This window comes from Saccopteryx leptura, chromosome 2 (genome assembly GCF_036850995.1).
Source record: "Saccopteryx leptura isolate mSacLep1 chromosome 2, mSacLep1_pri_phased_curated, whole genome shotgun sequence".
Lineage (NCBI taxonomy): Eukaryota > Metazoa > Chordata > Mammalia > Chiroptera > Emballonuridae > Saccopteryx > Saccopteryx leptura.
The window spans coordinates 330,087,025-330,114,016 of NC_089504.1; the positions used below are offsets into that span (position 1 = coordinate 330,087,025).

The following is a 26,992-nucleotide window of genomic DNA, read 5'->3' on the forward strand; positions in this document are numbered from 1 at the left end:
AGGCACACATGAGAAAGCAATCAATGAACAACTAAGGTGTCGCAACAAAAAACTGATGATTAATGCTTCTCATCTCTCTCCGTTCCTATCTGTCTATCCCTCTCTCTGACTCTCTCTCTCTGTCCCTGTAAAGAACAAAAACAAAACAGAACAAACAAAAAGATTAAAGAGATACAACAACCAACTGCAATGTGTATAAACTCTGACTGGATACTGGACTTCTAAAAATTTTTAGTAACCTTAAAAGACAGGTGAGAACAATCAGGGGAAATTTAAATAAAGACTGTACATTAGATGAGTAAATGTTCCATTTCTTAGGTATGCTAACATATCGTGCTTATATAAGAGAATGTCCTTACAGTTGGGAGACAACTGCTGAAGTATTCAGGGTGAGTGCCATGAGATCTGTACCTTATTCCAAATTGCTCAGGAAAATGGAGACAAAACACAAATATGGCAGGGTGGTTAACAACCAAAGCAAAGGAATTATACACGTTTACTGGACTCTTCTCCCAACTTTCTGTAAATTTGTGAATTTTCCAAAAATAAAACCTTGGGGAAAACTAAAAGCTCTGATACTTCAGAACTTAACAGAAGAAATGTTTTGAAAAGTCCTCCATTGGCAAGAGTTTTGCAAATGCCTAGTTCACCATGCATGAAAGGAAGCGAGTGGCTTTGGTAGTAGGTCCAGTGTCCAGGTGCAGGGTGACTTCCAGGTCTCCAGCATGGGTAACAGGTAGTGACCGTATTGTCATATGCCGAGGTAGCAAACACAGGAGAAGGAGCCAGTGTTAGAGGGAAAAGGGAGTAAAACATTCAATTCGGGCATCCACAGACTCCCGAAGCCCACACCAGCCCTGGGTTATGAACCCCTGATGCAGAAGATAAACTAGAGAGTGTGAGACACAGCTAACACAGAGGAGCGATGGACAGAGGAAAAGAAGGCCATAAAAGAGACAGGAAAGAAACAGCTAGAGAGCGTAGGTGGAGTCATGGACACCAGTAAGAGGGGTCTAACAATGCAAATGCCACTAAGACAGCAAACATACCAAGGACACTTGCAATGGATAAGAATCATATCAAGTAATTGTATCATTCAGCAGAAGCCCCAGTGATCAACGATGATCAATGATCATGTAGACATGAAAGCAGGGCTAGGAGAAGGAAAAAAAAAAATCAAGTTGGCCATCTCAACAGGCACAATCAATTCATTGGAATGAGTGAGTCGCCTGTCACCAGTTTGAGAAACTGACCAAACTTAATCAACATTTTCAGTTTGCCATCCAATTGCCTGGAGTTGGACAGACCTGGTATGGCAGAAAATAAAATAGTTGTTCATGCGTCTTCTCCAATTACAGAGTACTGACCACTCAACTGGCAAAGCTGAGAACTTTCTCATCATCTAACACGTTTGTGAAATTCATTGGCTTTAACAAATTCTTCCCCAAACACCTGGCCTGTGCATTCTCCTCTAACCAGCATGTGCTGTGTCATATTCAGCAAGTGCTTATAAGCTCTCACTTGCCCTGAGAAATCCATCAGCTGTCAGAAAAGCTAAAGCCCATCTTGGCTCTGGTGAAACATTCATTTCAGGGAAACACACAAGCCAACATGGTCAGACTTAACAGGTTTTAACACAATCCAGGTGAAGAAATCTATCTGGAAAAAGCAGAAGACTCTTACAAGCAGCTCTGAGAAACGATTCTCTCAGGAGAAGGGGGGCAGGGGGAAGACGTGAAAGCAGTTATATCATGGCAGAAGGCAACCTGAAATTGAATTTCACAAATGGGAACTTTAGTGTAACCCTGATCTAACACAGTGGTTTCCAGATGTCCTGAGATTGTGTGGCCTTCTTGAATGTTTCCTCCATGTCTTAGAACCCTCAGGCTCTGTCCTAAAGGTAATCAAGTTTAAAACCCATCAAATCTGAGCCTTCCCCAAAGACCACAGACAACATCATAGAACCGACTTGAAACATTTCTAGTCTGTATCATTCTGATTGGGAGACATGAGGAACACTATCCCTCAAGTGTAAGAGAAATTGTTGCTTATTCTGGCAGGACCTGCTCTGTTTTATGTGCAGAGTGTACAGCCATACAGCCACATCTGCCGTTCAGAGAGCTCCGCTGAACACCTGGCAGTACTTAGGGACATGCAGCCGTGCTTCTTGGAGCCCTCGTGTTTCCACATTGGCTTTAGGTCTGAAACCCTAAGCTTCAGTATGACAAAAGAACAGGCGCTAGATATTTGCTAATAGGAACCACTTTCTTGAGGTTAGAGCTAGAGAGGGAGTGGTTTCTACTGCGCAAGTATCCAAAGAATGGAACAGGCCTGCAGCCTGATCAAACCTGCTGACCCGCTGCTTACCCATCCGGAAAGCCCTGCCACGCTCTTCCCGCTACCCTGACAGAGCTTCATCCCAACACACAACACGGCAGACACACATATGACTCTGAGAAGGCACTCGGGTGCTGCTGTTTAGAGCCTACTGCATGAGCTGAAGACACATATTAGCTCCTAAAAGGCAAATTCTAGAAGTTCAGTGCTAAAAATCCAACCTAATTGGAAAACGGTCCTCGAATAAGAGTAAGCTAATGGCTGCAGCTTTAAAGAATCTAAAGATGTTCTATTAAAAGCCTACCACCCAACAGCTGTGAAAATAACCAGCATTCCTGGATGGGTTTCCTCAGCGTGTAGGACCACCCCGTGGGGGCCCTGGGTGGACCCGCGCTTATCCCAGACTCATCAGTCAACCTCCCAGGGCAGACCCACCAGTGGGGCTCTCTGCTCCCGCTCCTCCCACCACTGAGATGAACAAATGTGACTTTTAACCTTCTGGGCAAGTGATTTAGGTACAGAAACAGGAAAGGGGGCATTTAAGTAGATCTGCATTTGGACTGAGTGCAGAATCTCTTAGTTACCAGCCTCACATCTCCCAAACAGAAATAACAAACCCCAAGAGAAGTTCGACACATCTTTTTTATGTACAAATGGTCAGTGGTACAGATGGAGTTACTTTTTATAAATATCTGCAGCAAATCCCCTAAAAAAGCTATGAATAAAAACTATCTCTCTACACAAAGGGCCTGTCCATCCTCAAAAGTGTGAACTGCAGGAGAGCCTATTCTTAGCCAAACACTTGTGGGGCCTCCCGGGAAGGACAGGAGCACTCTGGGACCAGGCAAGAGCCTTCCCACCTCCCCAGAGAGCTGAGGTGACTTGCAGGTCATCTGTTGCCCAGGACCTGGGAGTGATTAAACTCTTTCTTCCCAAGACTTCGGTCTTCTTTGTCAAGCTGCTGATTAAGCGGTCTCTGTTTCCTGGCAGTGGCCCAGTGGGAAGGAGGAAACTACAATAGTGTGAGGAAGTAAAAAACTCTGCATGTTTTGATAAAAAAAAAAAAAAACACGTGGTAATCAATGTAACCCTGTGAAACCTATGGATCAGATTTGCCAGAGGGAAAATTGCAATTTAGCATTCTGAGATCTACAGACAAGCTTTTTTTTTTTTTTTTTTAAGGAAGATAATTACTTAGCACCAATTTCTCGCGCTCTCTCTGGTAATTTTTCCTTTTCCTTCAAGCCCCTGGCTGTGATCAACGCTGTCAGAGCACAGCTCAGCGGTGCTTTAAACAGTAACACAGCCGGGTGGGACAGGAGTGCGGCCACACACCACAGAACAAACAGCGCTACACCAGAATACAACGCTCCTTGGGGCCATCTGATTCGGGAAGCACAAGCGCCCCGCAGTCTCCTCCTGGGGTTGTTACGTGGCTCTCCAGGCCCAAAGGCCTTCACTCAAAGCGACGAAGGTGGTTGTACAGCGACTGGACGTAAGTGAAGACACACATAGGGTCCGGCTTGCGGCCCATCACCATCATGTCCTCCACCTCGATGAGGCGCTCGCAGTTGGCCAGGTTCCTGAAACACAGAAGCGATAGTCCTCGCAATCAGCCAGTCCCATGGCCATCATCACCACGCCAAGAACAGAAGTTAGCCGGGAGCTGGAGGCTCCCAAGTGCCCCCCAAACAGAGAATTTGGATTACCCCAGGAGCACTTTTGGAGTCTCATAGTCTAACCCAGTGTTTCCCAAACTCCAATACCCAGGAAATACCTATGCAACTCATAGTTTGATTTAAATAGACTTACATTAATTTTTAGTCAAATTAAATTTCACTTTGAAATGTCACTAAATTAAATTCCACTATAAAGTAAATTTTATTGGTCTGGCCTGTGGTGGCATAGAGGATAAAGTGTCAATGTAGAACACTGAGGTCACTGGTTTGAAACCCTGGGCTTGCCTGCTCAAGGCACATATAGGAGTTGATGCTTCCTGCTCCTCTCTTTCCTCTCTAAAAACAAATAAATTAAGTTTTAAAACAAGAAAAAAGCAAATTTTATTAATTTAGTCTAATTTTCTTGTAGCAATATTTTTTCTGATACATCTCCTTAAGCAAGGGAAATAAAAGAAAAAATAAACAGAGGCTACTACATCAAATTAAAAAGTTTTTGCACAGCAAAGGAAACCATAAACAAAATGAAAAGACAACCCACTGAAGAGGAGAACATATCTGCCAATACATCTGATAAGCGGTTAATATCCAAAATTTATAAAGAACTTATAAAACTCAACATCATAAAAACAATCTAATTAAAAAATGGGCCAAGGTGGCCAACAGACATATGAAAAGATGCTCAACGTCACTAATCACTGGAGAAATGCAAATTACAACCACAATGAGATACCTCCTCACAATGACTATCATCAATAAATCAACAACAACTGTTGGCAAGGGTGTGGAGAAAAGAGAACCCTGTGCACTGTGGGTGGGAATGCAGATTGGTGCCGCCACCATGCAAAGCAGTATGGAGTTAACTCAAAAAATGAAAAAATGGAACTGCTTCATGACCTAGAGATTCCACTTCAGGGAATATATCCTAAGAAACCTGAAACACTAATTCAAAAGCACATATGCACCCTTATGTTCACTGCAGCATTATTTACAATAGCCAAGATTTAGAAGCAGCCCAAGTGCCCATCAGCAGATAAGTGGCTAAAAAAGCTGTGACACATTTACACAATGGAATACTACTTGGCTCTAAAAAAGGAGGAAATGTTACCATTTGCAACAGCAGGGATGGGCCCGGAGAGAATTATGCTAAGTCAAATAAGTCAGTTAGAGAAAGACAAGTACCATATGATTTCACTCATATGTGAAACATAACGAATAAAATGAAGTAACCAGCAAAATAGAGACAGACTCATAGAGAGCAGGCTGCCCAGCTGTGGGGGTGGGGGGAGCTGAGGGTGGTGTGGAGGGACTGAGCAAAAAAGAAAAAACTCATGGACACAGACAACAGTGTGGTGCTTGCCGGGTGAGGGAGGAGGGTGGAGAAAGGTATAGGGGGGTAAATGGAGATGGATGGAGACTTGACTTGGGGTGGTAAACACGCACTATAGTGTACAGATGATGTGTTGTAGAATTGTGACTTTAAACCTGCATAATTTTGTTAACCAATATGACCCTAATAAATTCAATTAAAAGGGGTGGGGGATAAAATAAATTTTAGTAATTTAGTCTAATTTTATTAAACATTTAAAAATTAAAATTTAACTAAAAAGATCCAATATACAGAAAATCAGCATAAACTATAAAAATAAATATATGGGAAGTCCTTATTTAACATCGTAAATAGGTTCTGTGACTTTAGCAAAATGATGTATAACAAAACCAGTTTTACCACAGGCTAATTGATATAAGCAAGAGTGAAGTCCCAGCCCTGGCTGGTTGGCTCAGTGGTAGAGCATTGGCCCAGCGTGTGGAAGTCCTGGGTTCAATTCCTGGTCAGGGCACACAGTAAAAGTGACCATCTCCTTCTCCACTCCTCCCCTCCTCTCTATGTCTCTCTCTCTCTCTTCTCCTCCCACAGCCATGGCTCGAATGGTTCAAGCAAAGTTGGCCCTGGGCACTGAGGATGGCTCCATGGCCTCGCCGCAGGCACTAAAATAGCTTGGTTGCCGAGCAACAGAGCAGCGGCCCAGACACGCAGAGCATCACTACATAGAGGGCTTGCCTCGTAGATCCCAGTCAGGGCACCTATGGGAGTCTGTCTCTGCCTCCCCGCCTCTCACTTAAAAAAAAGGGGGGGGGGTGAAGTCCCTACAGCATCTCATCAACATTAGAATGCAACAACATTGAATGAAACGTTATTCAAGGACCTGCTTGCTGTAAAAAGTATAAAGTAAAAATAAATTCACCCACGTGTCTCCTAAAACAGTGTTTCTAAACCTTTTTTTTACCATGACCTATGATTAGATTTTTCATCATGATTCAGCAAACACACACACACACACACACACACAGTTTCACAAAAATACCAACTGATATTTTCTCTATAATATTTCATCTTTATTTCTCTCCCCACCTCTCCTTTTTTTAAATGCTGGTTATGAGCCATTAAATTAAGTTTACTATCTATTGATGGGTTACAAGTCAATGTTTAAAACATTGCCTAAAATCAGGTCGTCCCTCCCCACTAGCCCCTGGGGCCCCCATGCAATGGGAAATACTGGTTAGCTTTGGGCCAGTGGTATGGGTGCATGTGGGAACTGGGGCCTTTCACTGGGCTGCAGAGAAAGCGGTCCCCTCTGCCATCCCAGCTCAGAGGCGACCAAGGGCCCTGGCTTCATGGAGGCAGGATGAGAGGTTTCCAGAGTTAAGGAATATCTCACTGTGCATCTCAGCACTGGTTTTGAAGTAACATCCAGCGTCCTCTGGAATACCGAGCCACGCTTCCCTGGGTACCAGATGCGACTAGCTGACGTTGCCAGGAGGAACCAAAAGGGCAAAAACAATTGCTCTTGGTCCAGTCATCAGTGTCCTTCCTTTGCCAGCTGTGTGTACTTCTGTAGTTTCAGGGGTCCCCAGGCCTTTTTACCCCACACCACCCCTGACAGTGCAGGGCTATCCGGGTTCCCATCTCCCCTCCATCCTTACTAGCTATATGACTTTGGGCAAGAGACTTAACTTCTCCGGACCCTAGTTTCCCTGTCTGGAATAAGAGCGACTTCCCAGGAGGTTGGGAGGATTAATGAGCTAATCCACGTAGACAAGCTGGAAGAGCGTCTGGCACATGGAAGGAACTCGATAAACACCAGAGACCACCACAGTTGCTGCCATTACCATGCCTCACTTGAAGAAGCAGAGGGGACCACTGGGGAAAAGAGGCCCAAATTTGAAATCGAGATAGCCGAGTTCAGATCCTGGCTCTACCTAGTTGCTTCACCTATCTGCATCATTTCCTCGGCAGATCATCAGCCTCTTGCCTCTGCTCCCCCTCTCAGCAGGCCCCCCCACCCCGTCCTGCTCCTTTCTGGAAGGTGGTGTGTCTTCGGGTGCCTGTACCCCAGAGGCTGTGAACCAGTCCACATGGTTCATGCAGTACTTTCTACCAGTCCCCTCTGACTCCTGGGCTTGTGTGCCCCAAAGACAAGGACCATGACATTAGACAGGGCCTTGCTTTGTGGTACTGGCCTAACGCCAGGCGTCCTATCAGAAACCAAATGTCAAGGCGAAATGGAGACATCTGTCCCAGATCCCATCGCCGCCTCCCCCTTGGTTTGGAGCGGGCAGCCTGTAAGAGAATCCAACCACTTTGTGGGGTGGCGAGTGGTTTGGCCCAATGAGCGGGCACCCTTGCTGCTCAGGTCGGGCCAACGCAGGGCTCGGTGTCAGAAAAGTCAGCGCTCTGACAAGCAAACAGGGAAAGGTGCTTTCTCAATGGTCAAGGTCTGAAAATCTGAGAGTCCTCTGGGGACCTGAGTTCACCTTCCTGAGCTATCACCACTTAGCATCTGGTGCCCTCCTCCTCACCTGCTGAGCAGAGAGATACCTCCCCTCCCTCCCCCCCACCGCCTCTCCCTTCCAGGGCTACTGTCAGAGACCTCAGGGGTGTGTGACCAGGCTATGCCTATGTGCTAGGGCAGTGGTCCCCAACCTTTTTTAGGCCACGGACGGGTTTAATGTCGAAAATATTTTCACGGACCGGCCTTTAGGGTGGGATGGATAAATGTATCACGTGACAGAGACAAGCATCAAGAGTGAGTCATAGACAGATGTAACAGAGGGAATCTGGTCATTTTTTAAAAATAAAACATCGTTCAGACTTAAATATAAATAAAACGGAAATAATGTAAGTTATTTATTCTTTCTCTGCAGACTGGTACCAAATGGCCCACGGACCGGTACCGGTCTGCGGCCCGGGGGTTGGGGACCACTGTGCTAGGGTATCCCCGCTGGCATCACGATCTCAGCAGTCCCCCTATTAAATGTGGGCAGCATTAGAACCTTGAACCTCAGCCTTAGAAAAGAAGTGAATACCCCCATCAGAAGCACCAACCCTCTCTGTGAAGGCCCCCCCTGGCTTGCTCACCTTCATATACTGGGGAGGGGCCCTTACTTCCTCCGAGAACAATTCAGATCCCTCTGCAGGTGGCACTGACCATGACAGTTTCCCTTAGTTTCTCATATCCTTTTCCCTCTTGATACTTTACACCTATTGGTCTTACAAGATTATTTTCAGGTTAATATCTTTCCCCACACAAGAGTCCTGCTGGGAGAGAATCTTCATATCCATTTTTTTCCCTAAATCTATATATTATTCTAGTTCCTCCACTGGCCCCAAAGGATACCTGGGACCCTGTCCACTGAGCTTGTTCTAATTCCTTTCTTGCCCCTCATGGAGAGCATCCAGAATTGCTGGCATGTCCAGGGGGCTGTCCAAGCTGCGCAGGGAGAGCGAGCTGACCCTTTCTTCACTGTAGAGGTCCATTTCCCCTCCGAGTAGTGGCCTCCCTGCCCAGGCAGCAAGTCTTTGCGATCAGCATGGCAGGCAGCACTGGTGCTAGGGCCTCACCCTGGTGTCACCCTCTACTGCCCAGATAGGAAGCAGTGGGCACGGTGCTGTCTTCCCCAGCAAACAACCAGGACACTGGCCCACATCCATCTAGTCCCCACCCAGCCAACCCACCACAACAGCAATGACAAGATCACCAGAAGCAGCAGACAGCTGTGAGACAGGATATAAGGAAAACAATGATCAGCGACTTCTGCATAGAATTCAAGTCTCAAATATTACAGGCTTCAATTGCCTCTTAAATTAAAAAAAAAAAAAAAAACCCACCTGATTTTGTATAAATAATATAAGCTTGTTTTAAATAATTCAAACAACATGGAATAGTTTAAAGGAGAAAATACAAATCACTTCAAATGTCACCGCACAGCAAGAGCCAGAGTTAACACCTGAGTACGAGCCATTTTAAATGGATGGCCTTAGCCCCACCTTGTTCGGGGTTTAAAAAGGTTTGGCGGGCTTTCCTCCTATTCCAGTCTATTGTGATCTTCAGGTACGATGGGGCCGGCCTGTAAGGGAGACGGGGGTGGGGGTGGAGGGGTTATTTTTATTTATTTAAGCCTTCTCTAAGACCAGGATGCCAGGGCCCGGACTGCCGCCTCCTATCTGGTTTTAGGCAGAGACACATGGACACTACAAATAGCCTGGAAGCCCCTTCTGCTCAGAGTAACCCGAGAGCAGGGCACATTCCCCACAGGGCAAGTGGGAGCCTCAGGCCACATGTCTGGCTCCACGGGAGAGGAGGGGAAACGGGTGCAGAGGGTCAAGTACCATAAAAGGGGCTGGACCTCCTGCTTTCCAAGTCCTGAACACCTGTCCAACAGAGGAGCTCATTTTGCTGTCAACACCACATCTGCTTACAGAGAAGGACACGGGGAATCTTTGGGACTGTAAATTATTGGGGGAAAGGGAAGCACAAACCCCTTCTTTTACTCCACGATTCCTGATGCGTCTCTGTGCTTTCAAGGCACTTGCTCACAGAAGGAGCTGGAAACTTTTCCTTCCTGATGTAACGTGGACCCAATGTTTGGAGGCTCCATCCGTGTCCTTCTTCCTTCTAAAGGTTGTGCCTTCAGCAGAGCCCAGGTTCCTCTCCCTCCCACAACGTCTGCTCCCAAATTGCCCCTCTTGGCTCCATCCTGCTGCCCGCATGGCTCTAGATGGCTTCCAACAGCCCCGGGTGTCTGCTTGGCTCTGGCTGGCAAACCTAAGGAATATCTGTTAAGACACTGGCAGACAGTATCCTCAAGCAGGTGTCCCTGTGCCTTCTTTCCAGCTTCTCTAACCAGACTACTGTCCAGGTAAACGGGGTGATTCTAAGCTGCGGACCAAGCTGCGGTCCTCCCAAGAAGCCCAAACAGGCGGGCCCACCTTCCCAGCCCTCTCCCCTAGTACCTTAGAGATAATCTCCCGGATGACTCATGAGGGGAGGCACCTTCCCAGACTCTGAGTGAGCTCCCCACACAGACTCGCTGTGGGCGCCCCTCCTGGCCCCCTCAAGGCAGCAGAAAAACAAGATTCCATTTCCAGGGCCTGGCAGACCATCCTCCCCTCCCCAGCTGGGAGCAGGCTCCGGCCACAGGGAGTCAGGGCCAAGTTTTTTACCCCCACTGTTTGCTCTGGGGAGGAGGCAGGCGAAACCTGGAGCAGCCTCCACCACCGCTCTCCCAGGCTGGGGACAGAAGAAACATCTGTTTGGCGTCTGGAGGCTCCAACGAGCTCAAAGCTCACGCTGGGAAAGCAGAGCCGAGACCCACTCTGGCTCCGGCTGCCAGGGGAAGCTGTGCTCCCCGTGAGCTGGGATGCAGGGCTGCCACCGTGGCCCAGGACCTCCCTCTCCTGGCCACAGGTCCAGGGCGGAGGGTGACCAAGGCAACCGGGGCATGAGCTAGCACCACCTGGCCCACTGGATCTGACGAAGAACTCTGTAAGCCAGGTGTGGCCGCACCCAGCTGGGCTGGGTCTTGGGGTGCCCATGTCAGAGACCTGGCCCTGCAGACTCTGACAGTCTGATTTTTGACTGTCCCCATTTCTAGGCCTCGGGCAGCTGGGCCTCATCCTGGGGAGGTGCCCCTCCCCAACATCATGCACTTGGCTCTACCTCACCATCGTCTGGATCCAGTTGCATAACACACTCAATCCAAAACTGTTTCTGCAATTAGGATGACAGCTAATCCCAAGCAGCCAAGAAAGAGAAGACTTTTAAAGTATACAAGGAGTTCTTATGACCCCAAGGGGGCCGAGAGTCCAAGCGCGTCATCCGAGACAACACAACAGGGGCAATACTCATGTTCCAACAACTCGGGCCAAGGAGCAGGGAGCCAGGTCTCCATTCTGACCCCAGAGCAAGAGTTTGCTACTCTGAGACGGGCGGCTGCCTCGGCTCAAGGCGAGCCCTCGATCTCAAGTACGGGTCTCATCACCTGCTGGCTCTGACTCCTTCCCTGGCCAGGCCAGTGGGGGCAGGGGGCTGGGAGGCTGGGCAGGGAACAGTGAGGAGGCTAGGCAAGGCTTGGGGTGAGGGCTCCTCCCCTCACAGGACAGCACCTCCTAGACATGGACCCTGGGCACAGAGACCAGAAACAAAGGTTGGCTGCAGACCTAATACAAAGGCTTAAGTCACCTGCACAAAGGCAGGTGGGTGGGCAGGAGGGAATGTTCCCCCAGGAAAGTCTGCCTTGGAGAGGCCTTCCTCCCCCTAACTCCACAAGGCTTAGCATCGGGTGACCTGAACACTGTCACCTGTGCCCCAGGATAATGCCCTGGTGCTTCAGTGGACTGCAGTGTGGGGCCCCGCCCTCTGCCAGAACTCTGCCTGTGTTCAGCCAACAAGAGGCCCTGGCCTGGAGTAGGAAGATGAGAAGAGAGTATGAATCTCCCAGGTCCTCCCCACCAGGTCACTAGGAGCTGGTTACCTCCACTGCCCAAAATCACAGCCCCAACAGCCAGACCTCTGCACACAGCTATGCTCCCAGTGCCCAGAACTTCAGGCTGATGAGCCCGAGGGTACTGCATCGCACCTGGCTCCACACCCTCACTCCTGCCAGCACCTCCGTAAGGAGTCTCAAGTTGACTCTGTGAATGCACCTCCGCCAAATACCGTGCTCCTGATGCTCAGGGGGGTGCCCCCAAACAGTAAATAAATCCCCACTGGCTTCCTAAGCACCTCCCGACCCCAGAATGGCCCATACCCGATCACCTCCCTATGAGCAGGTCTAAGAAGTTAGGCGATTTCATATGAAACACTAGCACAATGTTTAGGGAAGCAAAACCTACTTATTGGAGAAGTTTTTTTCAATGTCCCCCAGGCAGATATTACTCAATTTCCTGCTGATCAGCAGCTGTGGCTCCCCCAGGCAACTGCATCTTTCTAGCAGCCCAGGGAGGACTGACTGTGCGCTGGGGACCTTATCCCCTGCCCATCAGGCCCTGTCTGTCCCAGACCGTCCACCAGAGGCCAGCCACCCAGAAAAAAGGGTAGGTGCACCAAGAAGAAAGCCCAGCTCCACCACTAAGTGCTGGGGGCCCAGGCAGATGCCCCCCTCAAGGACTCAGCCTCCCCTCTACAGAGGAGACAGACAGACTAGATGGCCTCAAGGTCCTTGGCTCTGCAGATGGCCGCCCCATATTCCGCCCACCCCTGTGCTCCACCAGGCAGGAGTCAGGCTCGGGAACTGGGCCACAGCTAGTAGCCAGTGGGACTGCTGTATACTCACTCGGCCATGGTGAAGGCCAGCTCGAAGTTCTTCTGCCGCTGCGTGGGGCTCAGGGAGCTGTAGTCGAAGGCGTCTGGGAAGAACGAATGCACCAGGGCGCAGAAGGCCATGCCATCACTCCAGCTGGAGGAGAAGTTCTGCAGGTCCACGTGCTGCAAGCAAGGCAAGGTCCATGCAGGCAGGTGAGGGGTGTGGCCCCACCTCAGCTCCCTACCCAGTTCTAACCCACAGGCAGGTGAGGGGGTATGGCCCCACCTCAGCTCCCCTACCCAGTTCTAACCCACAGGCAGGTGAGGGGGTGTGGCCCCACCTCAGCTCCCCTACCCAGTTCTAACCCACAGGCAGATTCTCCCAGCCCTTCTCCGAGGTCCACCGTCCACCCAGCTCAGCCACAGCCGCAGTTGCCAGACCTCATTCCATAAGGAGCACTAGCCCAGCCCCCGTGGGTCTAGGCACAGGATTCCTGGCATCTGCTAGGGACTAACTGGGGAGGCACAGTATCTCTAGTCCCTGCCCTCTACCCCTGCCTAGAGTTCTTGTCCTGGCCAGGGGAACGAAAGCAGGGGGTGATGCTTAGTCAAGCCTCTGGCTGGGATCCTAGGGACCGGGTGGGACCCTCGGCTCACCTGGTAGCCGAGAGTCTTGTTGCGACACCACTCGAGCAGGATCTGCTTGATGCTGCTGGCACTGGCCACCCCAAAGCTCTGGGACCGCTTCAGCTTGGCTCTGGCCTCACCTCTGCCCCTGCGGAGAGAGTGCAGACCTGCGTGGGGGCCGCTGCTTGGCTGCCATCTCCTCTGAGAAGCAGGGGAGTCCCTAGCCATTCCAACTACGCCCCCCACCCCCGGGGCAGATGGGGCCACCAGCTCTCCACACCCAGGGGAGACACCCTGCCGGTATACAACCACCCCTCCTCCCCCACATCCACGTTCAGGTATGAGCCCCACATACCAGCTACACAGCAGCCCTTCGTGGTATCCACAGGACCATCCCCCATTCCAGCCTCCAGGTGCCCCTGGGAACCCCCTAACCCCTGTCACATCCTTCTTTCTAAACCTCCTTCTGAAGCCACCTGTACTAATGGCCTTTTCCTAGCCTAAAAGAATGGTTTCCCCTCTGGGCCCCAAGGACACTCCTTAACAACCAAGATGTGGTTGTCTGGATCACTGGGGACAGTCCCTGGGTCTGTCTCCTTCACTAGAGCTGGAGCCCCAGGAGCTAGCACTGGGGCCCTTTCCTCATCACAAGCCTGGGCTGTACCCTGTGACAGCAGTTGTCACTACCATGCACAGACAGGAGGAGGACCAGATAAATGTGCAATGTAGACCTCATCCCCAATGGGCAGGTTAGCATGACGGTGGGTCCCATGGGTCACCTTAGAGCTCCTGGTCTTTCAGTCATGACCAGAAACCAAACATGTTACAACTCACAAGGAACTTGGATATGAGGGCAGTCAGGGGGCCCTTCTAAAACCTGGGGAAAGAGGGGCGCTCTCATCAGGCCTTGCCTGGCTCCCTGTCCCCCAGCACACCCTGCTGCCCAGCCCTGACCTGTGTCTTGCTCAAGAGGTCACTTTAGGGAAGAACCCCTGGGGCATAGCACAGGGCCAGCATGCCTGTGCTGTGCCTTCTGGACCCCAGTCTGGGTCTGGGCCTGGGCCTACTCTGCAGGCCAGGGCCTGGTCTGAGGACTAGAGTCCATACTTGCCCACTGTATCCTGCTCCCACTTCTCAAACAAAGCCTTCCGGGCTTGCGCACTGGAGGTTCGGGGCAGCGTCTGCGACCTCACCAGCTCCCGACGACTCTCCCCCTGGCGATGGGCCTGAGTGGTGGCTGGCAGCTGCGGGGACAGGGGCGACTGGGGCGGGGTCGCCAGAGGTGGGCTGAGGAGAGAACCACTGAGTCAGGAACACAGGCCCGGCCATCAGGAGCCCACACCAGCCGCGGGCCCCTCCACCCCACTGAGTGGAGTGCGGCAGTGAAGGAGGCCATGGCGGCAGGCAGGAGGAAGAGAGCAGCCCTGGCTCTAGTATCTGACCGGTTAGGCAGGTTTTCTGACCGAGCTGCTGTCTGAAGCCCGCCTGGCCAGCGTGCCCAACTCAGGGAGGAGAACTGGGCCCCTCACTGGATGAGGCAGGCAGGGGGCATGCTCTCAGGCAGGAGATAGCCCCAAACCCGTCCCACCAGAACCAGTCCCACCAGAACCAGACACCCTTCCACCAGCACCACGAGATAAGACCCCCTTTGTTTTCCCCGCTGAAACCGTTTGCCAGAAAGTCACAATTCTTTTATTATTAAAGGAAAACCAAGCCAGTGTCCCGTACCCATCTCCAATCACAGACCAGCTGGCCTGGAGCACAGGGACACCCACAGGTCATGAGGGGGCCTGTACCACAGGGCAGCCCCTGCGGGCCTGTCCAGGTACCTCCCCCGTCCCTGGGCATGAAGCACCTGAGGGACACTAGCCAGGATGGACGGGTGGACGGGTGGGTAAGCAGAGTGGGAGGTCCTCCTACCCTCCCTCCGCCAGGGGGCTGAGACACCTCTCCAATCTTTTGACAGACTTGCTTTGAAGGGCCCCTAGAGAAACCAGCCTGCAGCCGTCTTTCTCCAAATAAAACTCGGCACCAAACCCCAGTGCCTCCTTCCCCCTGCTCCGCTCCTACCCAGCAACCCTGCTGCCTCAGTTCTCCAGAAGCCACGAGCCCAGGAGAGTCCTCCTCCTGGAGCCAGCACAGGCAGCCCCCTGCAGGCAGCCCGGGCACCTTTGGGACAAGGCAGAGTGCAGATGACACCGAGGGAGTGAGGACCTCACCCACCTGGAACACCGGCCCTGACTCACCTGTCATTGTTCCTGCCTGCTGTCACTGCCCCAGAGCCAGAGCCCAACAAAGACCGTGGGAGAGAAGAATTCTTCTCTGCAGGACAAAGGGAGAGAGAAATAACAAACCCCTCTCTCAGGGAGGGCCAGCCCCTGCCTGCCTCCCTCAGCTGACCCGGCCCTGCACTGTTTACCCAGCGTCACTCCGTGGACAGGCAGGACCCCTGGGCGAAGCTGGCCCCACCTTGGCCAACAGTTAAGGAGAAAGGAGGCTGGGAAAATAGAGCAATGACACAAAAGGTCTTTTAAAGTGTCCCCATCTGCTTTTGAGAGCACAGGGCCCAGGGCCTCCTGTGCTATGTATCCAGCAAACATTTTGCTCCCGAACCCTCACTTTGGAAGCCAATAAATATGACCTCACCCCAGTCCTACCACTGAGGCCTGACCAGAGGCCCAAGGCCCCTCGGGGGGGCCATGCCAAACTGTGCAGGGAAAAGGCCGCCTTCTAACCACAGCCTGAACCTGTAATAAAAGCCATGGTTGTCACCTGCAAAGGATGATGCTATGTCATGACCTCTCTGGGAAAGGAGTGTGGCAAGGCTGGGCCGGCCCACTGGAGGGTGCAGACGGACTCGAGAGAGGAGTCACAGAGACAAGGCCAGAGGCTGGGGCTCCGACTGAACACCCCCCGCCATGCCCACCCTCCCAGACCAGAGTTGTGATCTGCCCCCAAGCTCCTACTCCCCTGCTCCTACCACTGGGACTGGGAGTCCAGGGTGTGGTGGCCTCGCTCGGGCTCACGCCCCCCAGGATGGCAGCAGATACAGGTGACAGAGCCGTGGCTGAGGTCTCCCCAGAGAACCTCTCGGAGACCCGTGTGACGGCCGTGACTGGCTGATGGGGCAGCCGCAAGGAGAGGCTCGCGGGGCGGGGCTTGGAGAGCTCAGGTGCTGGGCAGGTCTGGGCGGCCGCAGGGGTCCCGTCACCCGGGCCTGGAACATAGGACAGGAGGAGGGCAGGAGGTGTCAGCCATGGCATCTGCAGTGACTTTGATGCCCCGGGAGGGCTCCAGCCTCCCTGAACCCCCTTCCTGCCTCCTCCAATAAGACTTCCCTGACCTCCCCGTATTGGGGACTTCTCACTGCTACAACCGGAGCTGACATCTGCTCCAATAACAGCCAGGTCAGTGAACACTAGCTGGCCTGTCGGTCCACTCCGCTCCGCTCAGGCTTGGACAGTTCCTCAGCCCCTGCTTACATTCCTCCAGAAACAGGAAAGCTCACCACCTCCCAAGATCTCCCATCTCCCTCTGTGTTGGAATCTCCTTCCCACTGAAAGAGGCCACTCTCCTGGCAGCCTCTCATCGTGCTGGGGTTTAGGCTCAAGTTTCCCCACTCCACCAAGGGATGGCCTGGCACAGATGCATGGCCACCAAGGCCCTGACCCCCAAAGCTACCCCATCCACCGTTCTGCTGCTGTCGGCCCTTACCTGCCCCTGGCTGGTGCCCGTTCTCAATGATGCACAGGTTTGAGGTCCTTCTCATCTCCATCTCACTGGCTTCATCATGATGATCCACACTCTATGGAGACACAAGCACCGTAAAGGCCCAGTGGGCCAAGACCAGCTTCCCACCCCCAACATCACTCCCCAAAGCCCCTCCTGGCTCTGGCAGGGCAAACGACATTCACGTGTGAGAGAGGCGGACCCCAGGGTATCCCATGATGGGTCAAAGATACACAGCAAGCTGAGGCAGCCCCAGCCCCAGCTCTTGAGCCCCAGGATCCTGCGAGGCAAATGCCTCCACCAGGTTCATCTCAGAACCCAAAACACCAGGGACCCAAGGTCAAGACGGAGGGCTCCGACTGTATAAGGTGGACCCCCCCCCCCCCCCGCCCTATCCTAGGCTAGACCAGAAGACTAAGGTCAGGAAAGCCTGGCTCCGGCCCATCCCCACTGGGAGGGCTCATGTGGTTGCCTGTGTGGGAGCAGCTGAAACTCAGAGACATATATGAGCTGCTTCTGGGCCCACGGCGGGCCCTGGGGCCCTCCCGCTGAGGCCTTCTCATTGGATGCAGAGTCACAAGATCTTCCCAGATGTCCAGAGCACAGGGCCCGACTGGCTCTACTGCAGCCCCTTCATCCACTCTGTGCTGCAGAAATGGGGGAGGGGTGCAGAGAGAGAGAGACAAGACCAACAGCCAGAGGGGGAGCGTGACATTCTGGCTGTGCCGTCAACCACCGGGTGACCTGGGAAAGGTCATGCCCCTTCTGGGTCCCAGTTTATTTTTTGAAATATGGGAGTAGGCTATGCAAGTGCCAGTTGAGCATCTACCAACTGGTGGGTCCTTTTTCTGGGCCTGCCACTTATACCAACTTGCCCCTGTCCTCCTGGTAGGGGCTACCAGCCCTATTTTACAGAGGGGACCCGAGGGCTCAGAGAGGGGATATGCACAGTACAAGATTACATAGTCAGAAACAGCCGAGATTTTTAGCCAAGAGGGACAGTCTCCTCAACTCTGGTCCTGACCTCCTCACAGTGAGCGAAGTGTGGGGGTTCAGAGCGTATGCAAGGCTGCTGGGGTCTGCTGGCAACAGGGGGACTCAGGCAGAGCCCTAGCAGGGTTCTACTAAGAATCCACAATGGATGGCTTGAAAGGTTGACTGTCTCTCTCCCTAGATGCCACCAGGCTGGGCCCCTTGCCTACAAGGTCCCCAGGTGACCAAAGCCCATCCCTGGGCTCCAGAAGGCTCAGCTATCCCTGCAACCAGTGCAAGAGGAGGCTACCCAGCCCCAGAGGAATCAGTCTGGTAGGGGAACCAGGACTGTGAGCAGGCAGTGCCAAGGCAGCATGAGGGCATGTACGTAAGGCAGACTTCTTCCATCCCAGCAGGTCAGGGAGGGCTTCCCAGAGGTAGGGGTGCCCGAGCCAGTTTCAGAGTAAGCCAGGTGGACAAGGAAGGAGAGCCCTTCCCAGCAGAGTGACTAGTGTCTACAAAAGCAGATAGATACCAGGGCACAAAGCACTCTGACCCAGTGACTGCAGAAGCACCACTCAGCCCAAGGTGCCAGCACCAAGAACTTGGACTCGACTCCTTGAACAGGAAGGAGCTAAAGGTCATCCGCTCTGGTTTTAGGAACATCCTTTGAAGCCAGAAAAAGAGTGGCATGGAAAGGGAAAACCAGATGGCCGGCCAGCCACCTCACTAGTGGGGAGGGGAGACGGGGCAGTGGGAGAATGAGGGACAAGAAGAACTCGGAGCTCTGGAGAGAGTGAGTGGATGTGGAGGGAGGAGGGGCCACCACTGCTCCTCCAAGCTGCCCTGGCTGGAAAGGGAGGGGGGGTCGGCGGAGAAACAAGAACTTCAGCTTTGGACACAGCTAAGGTACCCCGGGGCATCAGGGAGCTGAGCTCAGTGTAGGAGGAAGGATGGACAAAGGACAAAGAAGCAGAAGTCTCAAATCCAGAGCCCAGCAGAGGAGGAGCTGGCTGGCTAGGGGCTGATGGGGCCAGGGACGAGGCACCACATCTGAGGGGCAGCAGAGGCATCTGCAGATGAGAAGGAGAAGGAGCAGCAAGGCAGACAGGAGGAAAACCAGAAGGATGCTGAGAAAGGCGGCTGGAAGTGTGTCAGGAAGTCTGGCATGTCAGTCGTGCCCAAAGGTGGCCTCAGGTCAAGGGAAAAAAGGTGAAGATGAGATCTAAAAAGAGTCCATTGGGTTAAGCAAAAAAGAGGTCACTAGTCACAGTTCAGGAACTGAACCAGGGGGCGGGGAGGGGGGGCGCAGGAGATGGCCTGGGGGAGAAGCTAGGGAGAAATGGAGACCACACAGTAACTTCAGCCTTAAAGGGAGAGGGGCAAGGGGGCTTGAGGAAGGGACAGGACAACATTTACAGGTTGAGAAAAAGGCTCCAGCAGAGCGAGGGACTCTCTGTGGGTGGGCTCTCTGGGGGAGTGAGAGAGGACAGGACTCAGAGCCTAGACTTGAAAAGGAGGGGACCCCTCTACTTCTGATTCAAGAGGACAGAGGAGGGCAGGCCTTCTTCAAGGAACAATGGAGAAGGTTGGGGTAGATCTCCTGCCACCCCAGCACGGCAAGGGTACCCCTAGAGCCACTCTGCTGCTAACTTGAAGCCAACTCAGCAGGAGGCAGGGAAACAAACAGTCCACCCCATCCCTAAGGTTCCACCCATCTCTGGGGTCTCCATGTCCACCCACCCAGCCTGCTCTGGTCCAACCGGTTCCACAGGTCCAGGCAGGGACCTAGAGGGACAGGCTGACGACAAAATCATTTTCCCAGGAGTGTGGGTCTCTGTGGGGGGAAGGGTACCTCCACAGACTCCTGCCCCTTCCTATGTATTGCAGGCCCACACCCCCACATCCCCATGATGCCCCAGGGGGACCAGACACCATAGCCAGACAGGAAGGAGGGTCTGGACCAGCCAGATTCCTGCCAAGGGGAAGGGGACAGGGCCAAGTCATGCTGGGAGGACCCATGCAGCTGGGTGGGGGGTCAGCCTGGACCCCAGGTTCTCCTGCCCCTCCCACCCCCATCCCTGTGACTGGAGCCACTCCTCACCCAAGCAAAGGACTCTGCCCACACCTCAAGCCAAGGGGCTATTCAGAGACCACCCTCCCACCCATTACCACACAAACCCAGGGCGGAGAGGGCAGCCCCCACCCTCACACCGAGACTACAGGCACTAGCAGAGTCAGGGTTTGGGACTCGGCTCCGCTACCCCAAACCAGGGCTCTGCTCACAAAGTGCCCTCGTTTTCCAGAGGGCAGAGAGGACAACTCCAGACAAACTTGTCTCCCAAGACCTAGGGCAGGGTAAGCCATCTTAGTCAGATAATGGGGAAGAAAAGGCGTGGGTGGAGTAACCACCCTGGCAGGACCTGAGCCCTTAAGCCAAGGAGTCGAGCTGGGCTGGAGTGAACATTTCTACTAGTCCCCAAGTCCACCCATGGAGGCCTCTGCACATTCTCCCAATGGCCTTCCTTTGATGGGGGCAGCCTCCCTCGGCCGGAGGGAAGGGAGCCGCGGAGGGACTTCTGTGTGCTGGGCAGAAATCGCTGGGCAGCCCGGGGGACAGGAACTGGTCTGCTGGTTCTAGCACCCAGGTTCCCCATCTGGGCTTTGTTTTAAGAAGGGCTTGTTCCCTGGGAGGGGACCCAGGCCTGGGAATGTCAGGGAGATAAGCAGGGATGCGATTAAGTCTGATTTTGGAGACCGACCCTCTCACTGGGGAAATTTTTAAACACTTTTGTGAGGTCAGGAATAATATTTCAGACCCTCTCAGGGCTACCTGATCCCACGCAGGCTCATGTGTGGACATGGGAGCCCATGAATATGGCCAGCACAGACTACATACAGCCAGAAGCCCCATTCTAAGCCAGTTAACACAACTGCCCCACCCTCCTCCTTGCTTACACCCTGGTTCTAAAGACTCAATTCAAACCTCTCCCCAAAGTATTTAACTCCCTTATCACACAGTGTGTCTGGGAAAGGAAGGCAGATAAGGCGAGTCTGGTTTCTTTCATGGTCGGGCTTGACACCTCACTCCTGGCAGTGGTTCCTAAGGGACTCCAGTACCTCGACCATGGGGACTTAGTGGCTCCGGCTCAGCCGAGAGGATACTTCCAGGAAACAACTATGGCCCAGCCTCCAGAGCCTGGCCTGGCCTCAGGCTGCTGCCATCCACCACAGACCCCCAGCCATCTCCCTCCATCTACCAGCTGTGGTTCAATAGACATTTCTGTGAATAGTTTGGGCTGATGTCACTGTTGTAACTACCCACCCAGCTCAGCGCAAGAGGCCCAACTGGGCTGGGCCAATCCTCCTTGGTTGAGACACAAGGAAACTGAGGTCTAGCTGGGAGGAGATGCCTCCAAGGCCTTACAGCAAATGCCCCCAAAGCAGCTCTGTCTGCTCCGGGGACTCGGACCTCCTACAGGCAGTCCTCCTGGGTTACTCACACCCCACTGCCCTGCCCTCTCCCTCCTCTCAGAACCTCCCTGGCTGCTCTTCTGTCTCTTTACTACCTGGCTCCCATCAGACCTATCTAAGCCAGATGAGCAAGGTCCTTAGCAAGGTCAAGGTTTGTGTACTCAGAAGTGGATTACTTGATCAACCCTTTCTGCATTGAGTTCAGGGCACATTTGCATGCTGAATATGACCTACCTCCAACATCTATAGCCCCCACTTTAATGCAGCAGGATGCAAAAGGGTCTCCCAATCTCATTGCTTGTTATACAGGGTGGTGTAACACCAGCCTCCACAATGCCTAACTACAGCTACCACTGGCTAGAGTGTGCAAATGAGATTCTCACACCCAGAATCCCCCTGCAATGCAGACGGAGTAGGGGTATGAAAGGTCAGAAAAGCAGCAGCCCCTGCACCAGCCATGACCCTGTCCAGTCTTGCTCTGAAGCCCTGATTCCCTGTTCATGACCAACCACCCAATAACACACTGTTGGTCACAGCATATGAGCAGAAACATGTGGCTGGCTCCACACAGCCGCCCTCACTGCCAGAAAGCAGCTGGAGGCCTGTGTTCGGGCTTCTGAGAGGTGGGCTGCAGGAGAAGTGGGCACCAGTGCTGCTAGTCCGGTGAGGGAAGCTGCCTCAGGCCTAGGGAGCTGTGCTCAGGGGGCTGCGGAGTCTCTGACGACACTGGAGACCCTGACCATCCTCCACCCACAGTACTAAGCTATGCACACTGCCCCTTACCTCAGGCCATTCTGAAGTCCGTAACCTACTCCCCAACCATGTATCCATCCATCCTCTTCCCCCAGCTGCCGCAGCATCCCTGCTGACCCCCAACCTCTTCTTCTAGAAGGTTTCCCTCTCTTCATTTCTAAGGGTGCGCTCTCCAGAGCCTCCTAGCTCCCTGGCAGCTCCATGCACAAGGACAGGCGGGGGCTACATAGAGATTGCAGCATGAGCAGCGGCATGGCCAAGCTGCAGCACAGCAAGCAGGGTGCATGCTGCAGGCACAGCGCTCCAGCTGAAGCCTCTGCCCAGGGCTCCTGCCCACCTCTCCTTCTGCACCTCACCCACTCTAGTGCTTCAACCACCAGCGCTGCCCTGATATCTCCCTAACCTCTGTCCCTAATCACTCTCAGTACACAAGATCTGTGACTCCACCTGCTCTGGGACAACTTCACTGCAGCTATCCCACAGCCCCTCGCATTCAGCACAACCCAAACGGAACCCAGCACTTCCACCAAATCTGTGATCCAGCAGTCCCCCAGCAGGTCTCCTCCCTCTGCCCCACTGCTCACATCCAAAGGCTAGCTCACCCTGCTGATTCTCCCTCTAAGCCCCTCTCCATGGCAGCCTGGCTCTCCATTCACCTACCACAGCCCCAGCTCTGAATGGCCGCCCTGCTTGGACCATCACAATTAAGTTAGCCTGTTCTCCAAACCTCCATCCATTCTTGAGGGAGTCTCCCAGATATAAGGACCCTGTCCCTCCCCTGCCCCGTGCCCCTCCCCCACCACTCCCATATGGAGATGACTAGTTCACCTCAGGTGATCATGGTCAGCTCCCTCTGAAAAAACTACATGACTGGAGAGAGATATACATAGCCTCTCACATGTGCATGTGTATACATGCACATACACATATTCATACATATATGGTTCTTGCAGTGTTTTTGTTAAAACTTGGGCAGTTTACTTCCACAGACAAGTAGCAAATGCATGTTAAAAACAAAACCTCAGAAACAGCCGATAACACAGTTTATAGGTACCTATGCGCCCACAATGGTGACTTTTTACCACGGACATGTAATGTGTCATGTTCATATGACAGAATTAAGTGTATATATTTACAGACACTTCACATGGAGCACTGGGACACTCAGGGGCTCTGCCATCAGCACAAGTACCTCTCACGCTCCACGGACGAAGCCCAGCTCTCTCATCCAGCATCCAGGAGGCCTTCACAACTTACTCCTCCACTCCCATACCCACCAGGCTCCCATCTGGCCAGGAAGTCCTTTTAGTCATTTGGAGGATGCATGCACAGTCCCCCAAGCATCCCCATCTACACCAGCAGCAAGCCCTGGGGCTTCAGCACAAAGCCATCCTGGGAAACCCACTGTGAAGGGATGATTGTGTTTGGAGCAGAACATCTGTGCTGGCCACCTGTACTGTGGTACTGCTCTCTCTGGGGCCATCTCCCACCCAGGCTGGGCCCTCCAGGGACAAAGACTAATCTGATCCTCTTCCCCCCCCCCCCACCCCCGACCTTTGAGGTGCAGCCCCGCCCACACAGGAGACCTGAGTGCAGGGTGGATTGAACCCGGAGGGGCAGCAGGTGCAAACTACTCATATCCAGATCCCGGAAACCCAACCCCAGGGCACGTGCCTGAGCAGGGTGGAAATCTCACCTAAGGGACGCTGCACACACCATGGAAACATTCTAACCTGCCACTCCAAGAGGCCCAATGCTCAGCGTAGTGACTGGTCCACAGCGGCCTCCGCCCCACCTCCATGCGGTGTGGGGCCCTGGCCACTCACTGAGCGCAGGAATCCAGACACTGCTCAAGGCTGGTTCTCCACGGCTCCCTTCACGGTAAGGGATTTGCCCCCTGCAGTGCGAGTTCCCAAACACGGCTGCTTGGCTGCACCCGACCAGACTGTGTCTTCCCCTCCCCCCAACGGGGCTTGGGTTCTTAATCTGGGTTAATCGATAACCAGAACCGTCAGGCCTCAGTGAAGTGGCAACGCGGGGGGCGCGGGAACGGAGGCGGGGGGAGTAGGGTATGCTGACCATTCCAACACGCTGCGAGGTCCCGGGCGATGTAGAATGGTCAGGGTCCGGACCTGAGCGCCCAGGCCCTTAGTGTCACGGGACAGCGGAGGAGACAGAACTCGGGGCAAACAAGGCTCAGCTCCACAGAAGGGAGGGGGCCCCAGACAGATGCAGCAGGCCGGCTAAGATAGTGCTGCTTGGCCTTCTTCAACTCCAGAGTGGCGGCCAGATTCCCACCACTGCGTCCTCGCGGCCGGGGTAGGCACAGCCCCGAGCCCAGCTGCTGCACGCACTCGCGCGGCTGAGCGGCACCTGCGGAGCCCACTCCCCAGGCGCACGCGCACGCGCACCTCGAGGCTCACCTGGCTGCGGCCCGATAGCGAGAGGGTGGCGTGGCTGGCGAAGCGTGCGGTGCCCAGGCGGGGCGCGTGGTCCGGGACGCCAGGCGCCGGCGGAGGGCTGGGCGTGCCTGGTGTGCCAGGCGCGGGGGACAGCCCGGTCGCCAAGCCCAGTGCCTCCACCTGGCGCGTCAAGCGCTCGAGCTGCGCCTGCAGCCGCTGGTTGTCGCGCTGCAGCTCGGCTACGGTGCGCGCCAGCGGGCCGGCCAGGCGCAGCGCGTCCGCCACGCGCCGCTCCACGCCGCGCTGCAGCCCCTGCATGTCTTCGTGCAGCGCGCGCACCGCGCCCTGCAGCGCCGCCTCGTAGCGGCCCAGCGCCTCCGGGACCGCGCGCGCCTCCGCGGCGTCGGGGGCCGGCTCCATGGCCAAGCGGGATGAGAGCGAACCTAGCAGCGAATGAAGCCGAGCTCCGCAGCTGCCAGCTGCGACTGGTTGCCCGAGGCTGGGCTCGCCGGAGGAGCGGTGGGAAGGGCGGACGGAGGGCGGGGCGGGCCCCGGGAGTCCCGGGACTGGGCGCCGAGCGGGGGCGGGGCCTCGGGGGCGGGGCGGGATCCGTTCCCGTAGCCCCTCGCCCCGGGTTCCCGCGGGATGGGATGGGATGGGGGTCCCCGCTGACGCTTCAAAGGGGAAGAGATCGTTTTGCTTTTCTGCTCCCTCGGCGCGAGTCGCGGGAGAAGTGTTGAGTCCGAGCCCCCCGACCCTGGAAGAGCGGAGTGAGGCAGGGAGAGTAGCTGCCGAGTCCCCGGAAGGAGATCTTGCCCTCCCCCGACCCCAGCAATTGGACTTTACTTCTGAGACCACGGGAAGGGGCTATGCTTTCCCTGGTGTTCTCACTCTGAGGTCCCGGGTCCTACGGGGAAGAGGGGGGTTCCCCACTGCTCACAGCCCCCCCACTGCTCACAGAGACGTAAGAGCAGCAGCAGCAGTCCCCAGAACTGCCCCTGACCCTTAGCCTGGGCCCGGCCCTGCGCTATCTACTACATGAGCACGGCTCTCACGAACACATACCCACGTGTGGGACTTTTGCCTGGATTTTTTTGCACCGGTTATAAGACCTAAGAGAAAAAGAGAGATGGTGAGGTTCTCTCACTGTCTCTCCCCCCCCAGCCCCACTCTGTGTAGCAGAATCTTTGTGCCCTTCCCAGCAGTGGTAGGAAGGGTCTCAGGCTCACCAAGGGGCTCCTGGTAGGAGAGCAGGGAAGGCTATACGTAAGGTCAGAGAGGAAAGGGTGTGCTTAAGGCCTAATCTCCAATTCCTGGATGGGTGATTTTGGAACTAATCACTGCCTCCCTCCATCAGAGTTGCAGTCACTGACCTCTCTATCCACAGGCCAAGGCCCCCACCTCTATTCCTTCCCAAGGTTCCTTTTATGCCTGAACCCATTTATTCCTCACTTCCAACACCCCTGCCCCACTCCAACCATCACAACAAAGGGAGGAATAGAAACAGTTATTCCTTAGGGTGATAGGATGATGGACACAGATACTGTAAAATGCCATGCATACTGTACTATAAAACTAATTTGAAATAAAAATGGGTGCTCTGCCTGGCCTGTGGTGGCACAGTGGATAAAGCATCAACCTGGAATGCTGAGGTCGCCTGTTCAAAACCCTGGGCTTGCCGGGTCAAGGCACATATGAGAAGCAACTACTATGAGTTGATGCTTCCTGCTTCTCCTCTCTCTCCTTCTGTCTCTCCCTCTCTTTCCTCTCTCTCTCTAAAAAAAAAAAAAAAAATCAATAAATTTTCAAAACAATGAGTACCCTGCCAGTTGGCTCAGTAGTAGAGTGTCAGACTGGTGAGTGGATGTCCTGGGTTTGATTCCTGGTCAGGGCACACAGGAGAAGCGACTATCTGCTTCACCCCTCCCTCTCTCCTTTCTCTCTATCTCTCTCTTCCCCTCCCACAGTCACGGCTTGGTTGGAGCAAGTTGGCCCAGGATGCTGAGGATGGCTCCATAGCCTCACTTCAGGTGCTAAAATAGCTCAGTTGCAGAGCAATAGCCCCAGATGGGCAGAGCATTGCCCTGTAAAAGGACTGCTGGGTGGATCCTGGTCAGGGAACATGCGGAAGTCTGTCTCTCTGCCTCCCCACTTCTCACTTAAGAAAAAAAAATAAAAATGGGCATGTCCCATCCTATCTGTGCAAAACCTTTTCCTGATTAGCCTTCTCCTTCTCAGGCCTGGCCCACCTAAAGGAGGCCGGGTGGCTGGACAGGCACAACCAGATGGCCACAAAAATGAGAGATCTGAAAGGCTTGTTCTTATTGCGTTAAGTTTCCAAAGATGTTTGGAGCCACAGACCTCCCGGACTGGCCTGCATGGCCCCAAAGGAGCTGGATCAACCTAACAGATGCTGAGTGCTGATCCCCTTTCCCCT

The 26,992-nt window shown here is 53.8% G+C and overlaps 1 protein-coding gene across 1 annotated transcript; it reads right to left on the reverse strand.

Moving 5' to 3' along the window:
* Window positions 1–1,763: 1,763 nt before the first annotated feature.
* Window positions 1,764–25,054, reverse strand: SMTNL2 (smoothelin like 2). Its single transcript, XM_066363396.1, has 8 exons — window positions 24,577–25,054; window positions 16,940–17,030; window positions 16,206–16,442; window positions 15,472–15,547; window positions 14,333–14,512; window positions 13,256–13,373; window positions 12,630–12,781; window positions 1,764–3,920 (listed from the first exon to the last, which is right to left on the reverse strand). Exons 1-8 carry the CDS (start codon window positions 24,973–24,975, stop codon window positions 3,794–3,796), a joined length of 1,380 nt encoding a protein of 459 aa, XP_066219493.1. The 5' UTR covers window positions 24,976–25,054; the 3' UTR covers window positions 1,764–3,793.
* Between the last annotated feature and the right edge of the window lie 1,938 nt (window positions 25,055–26,992).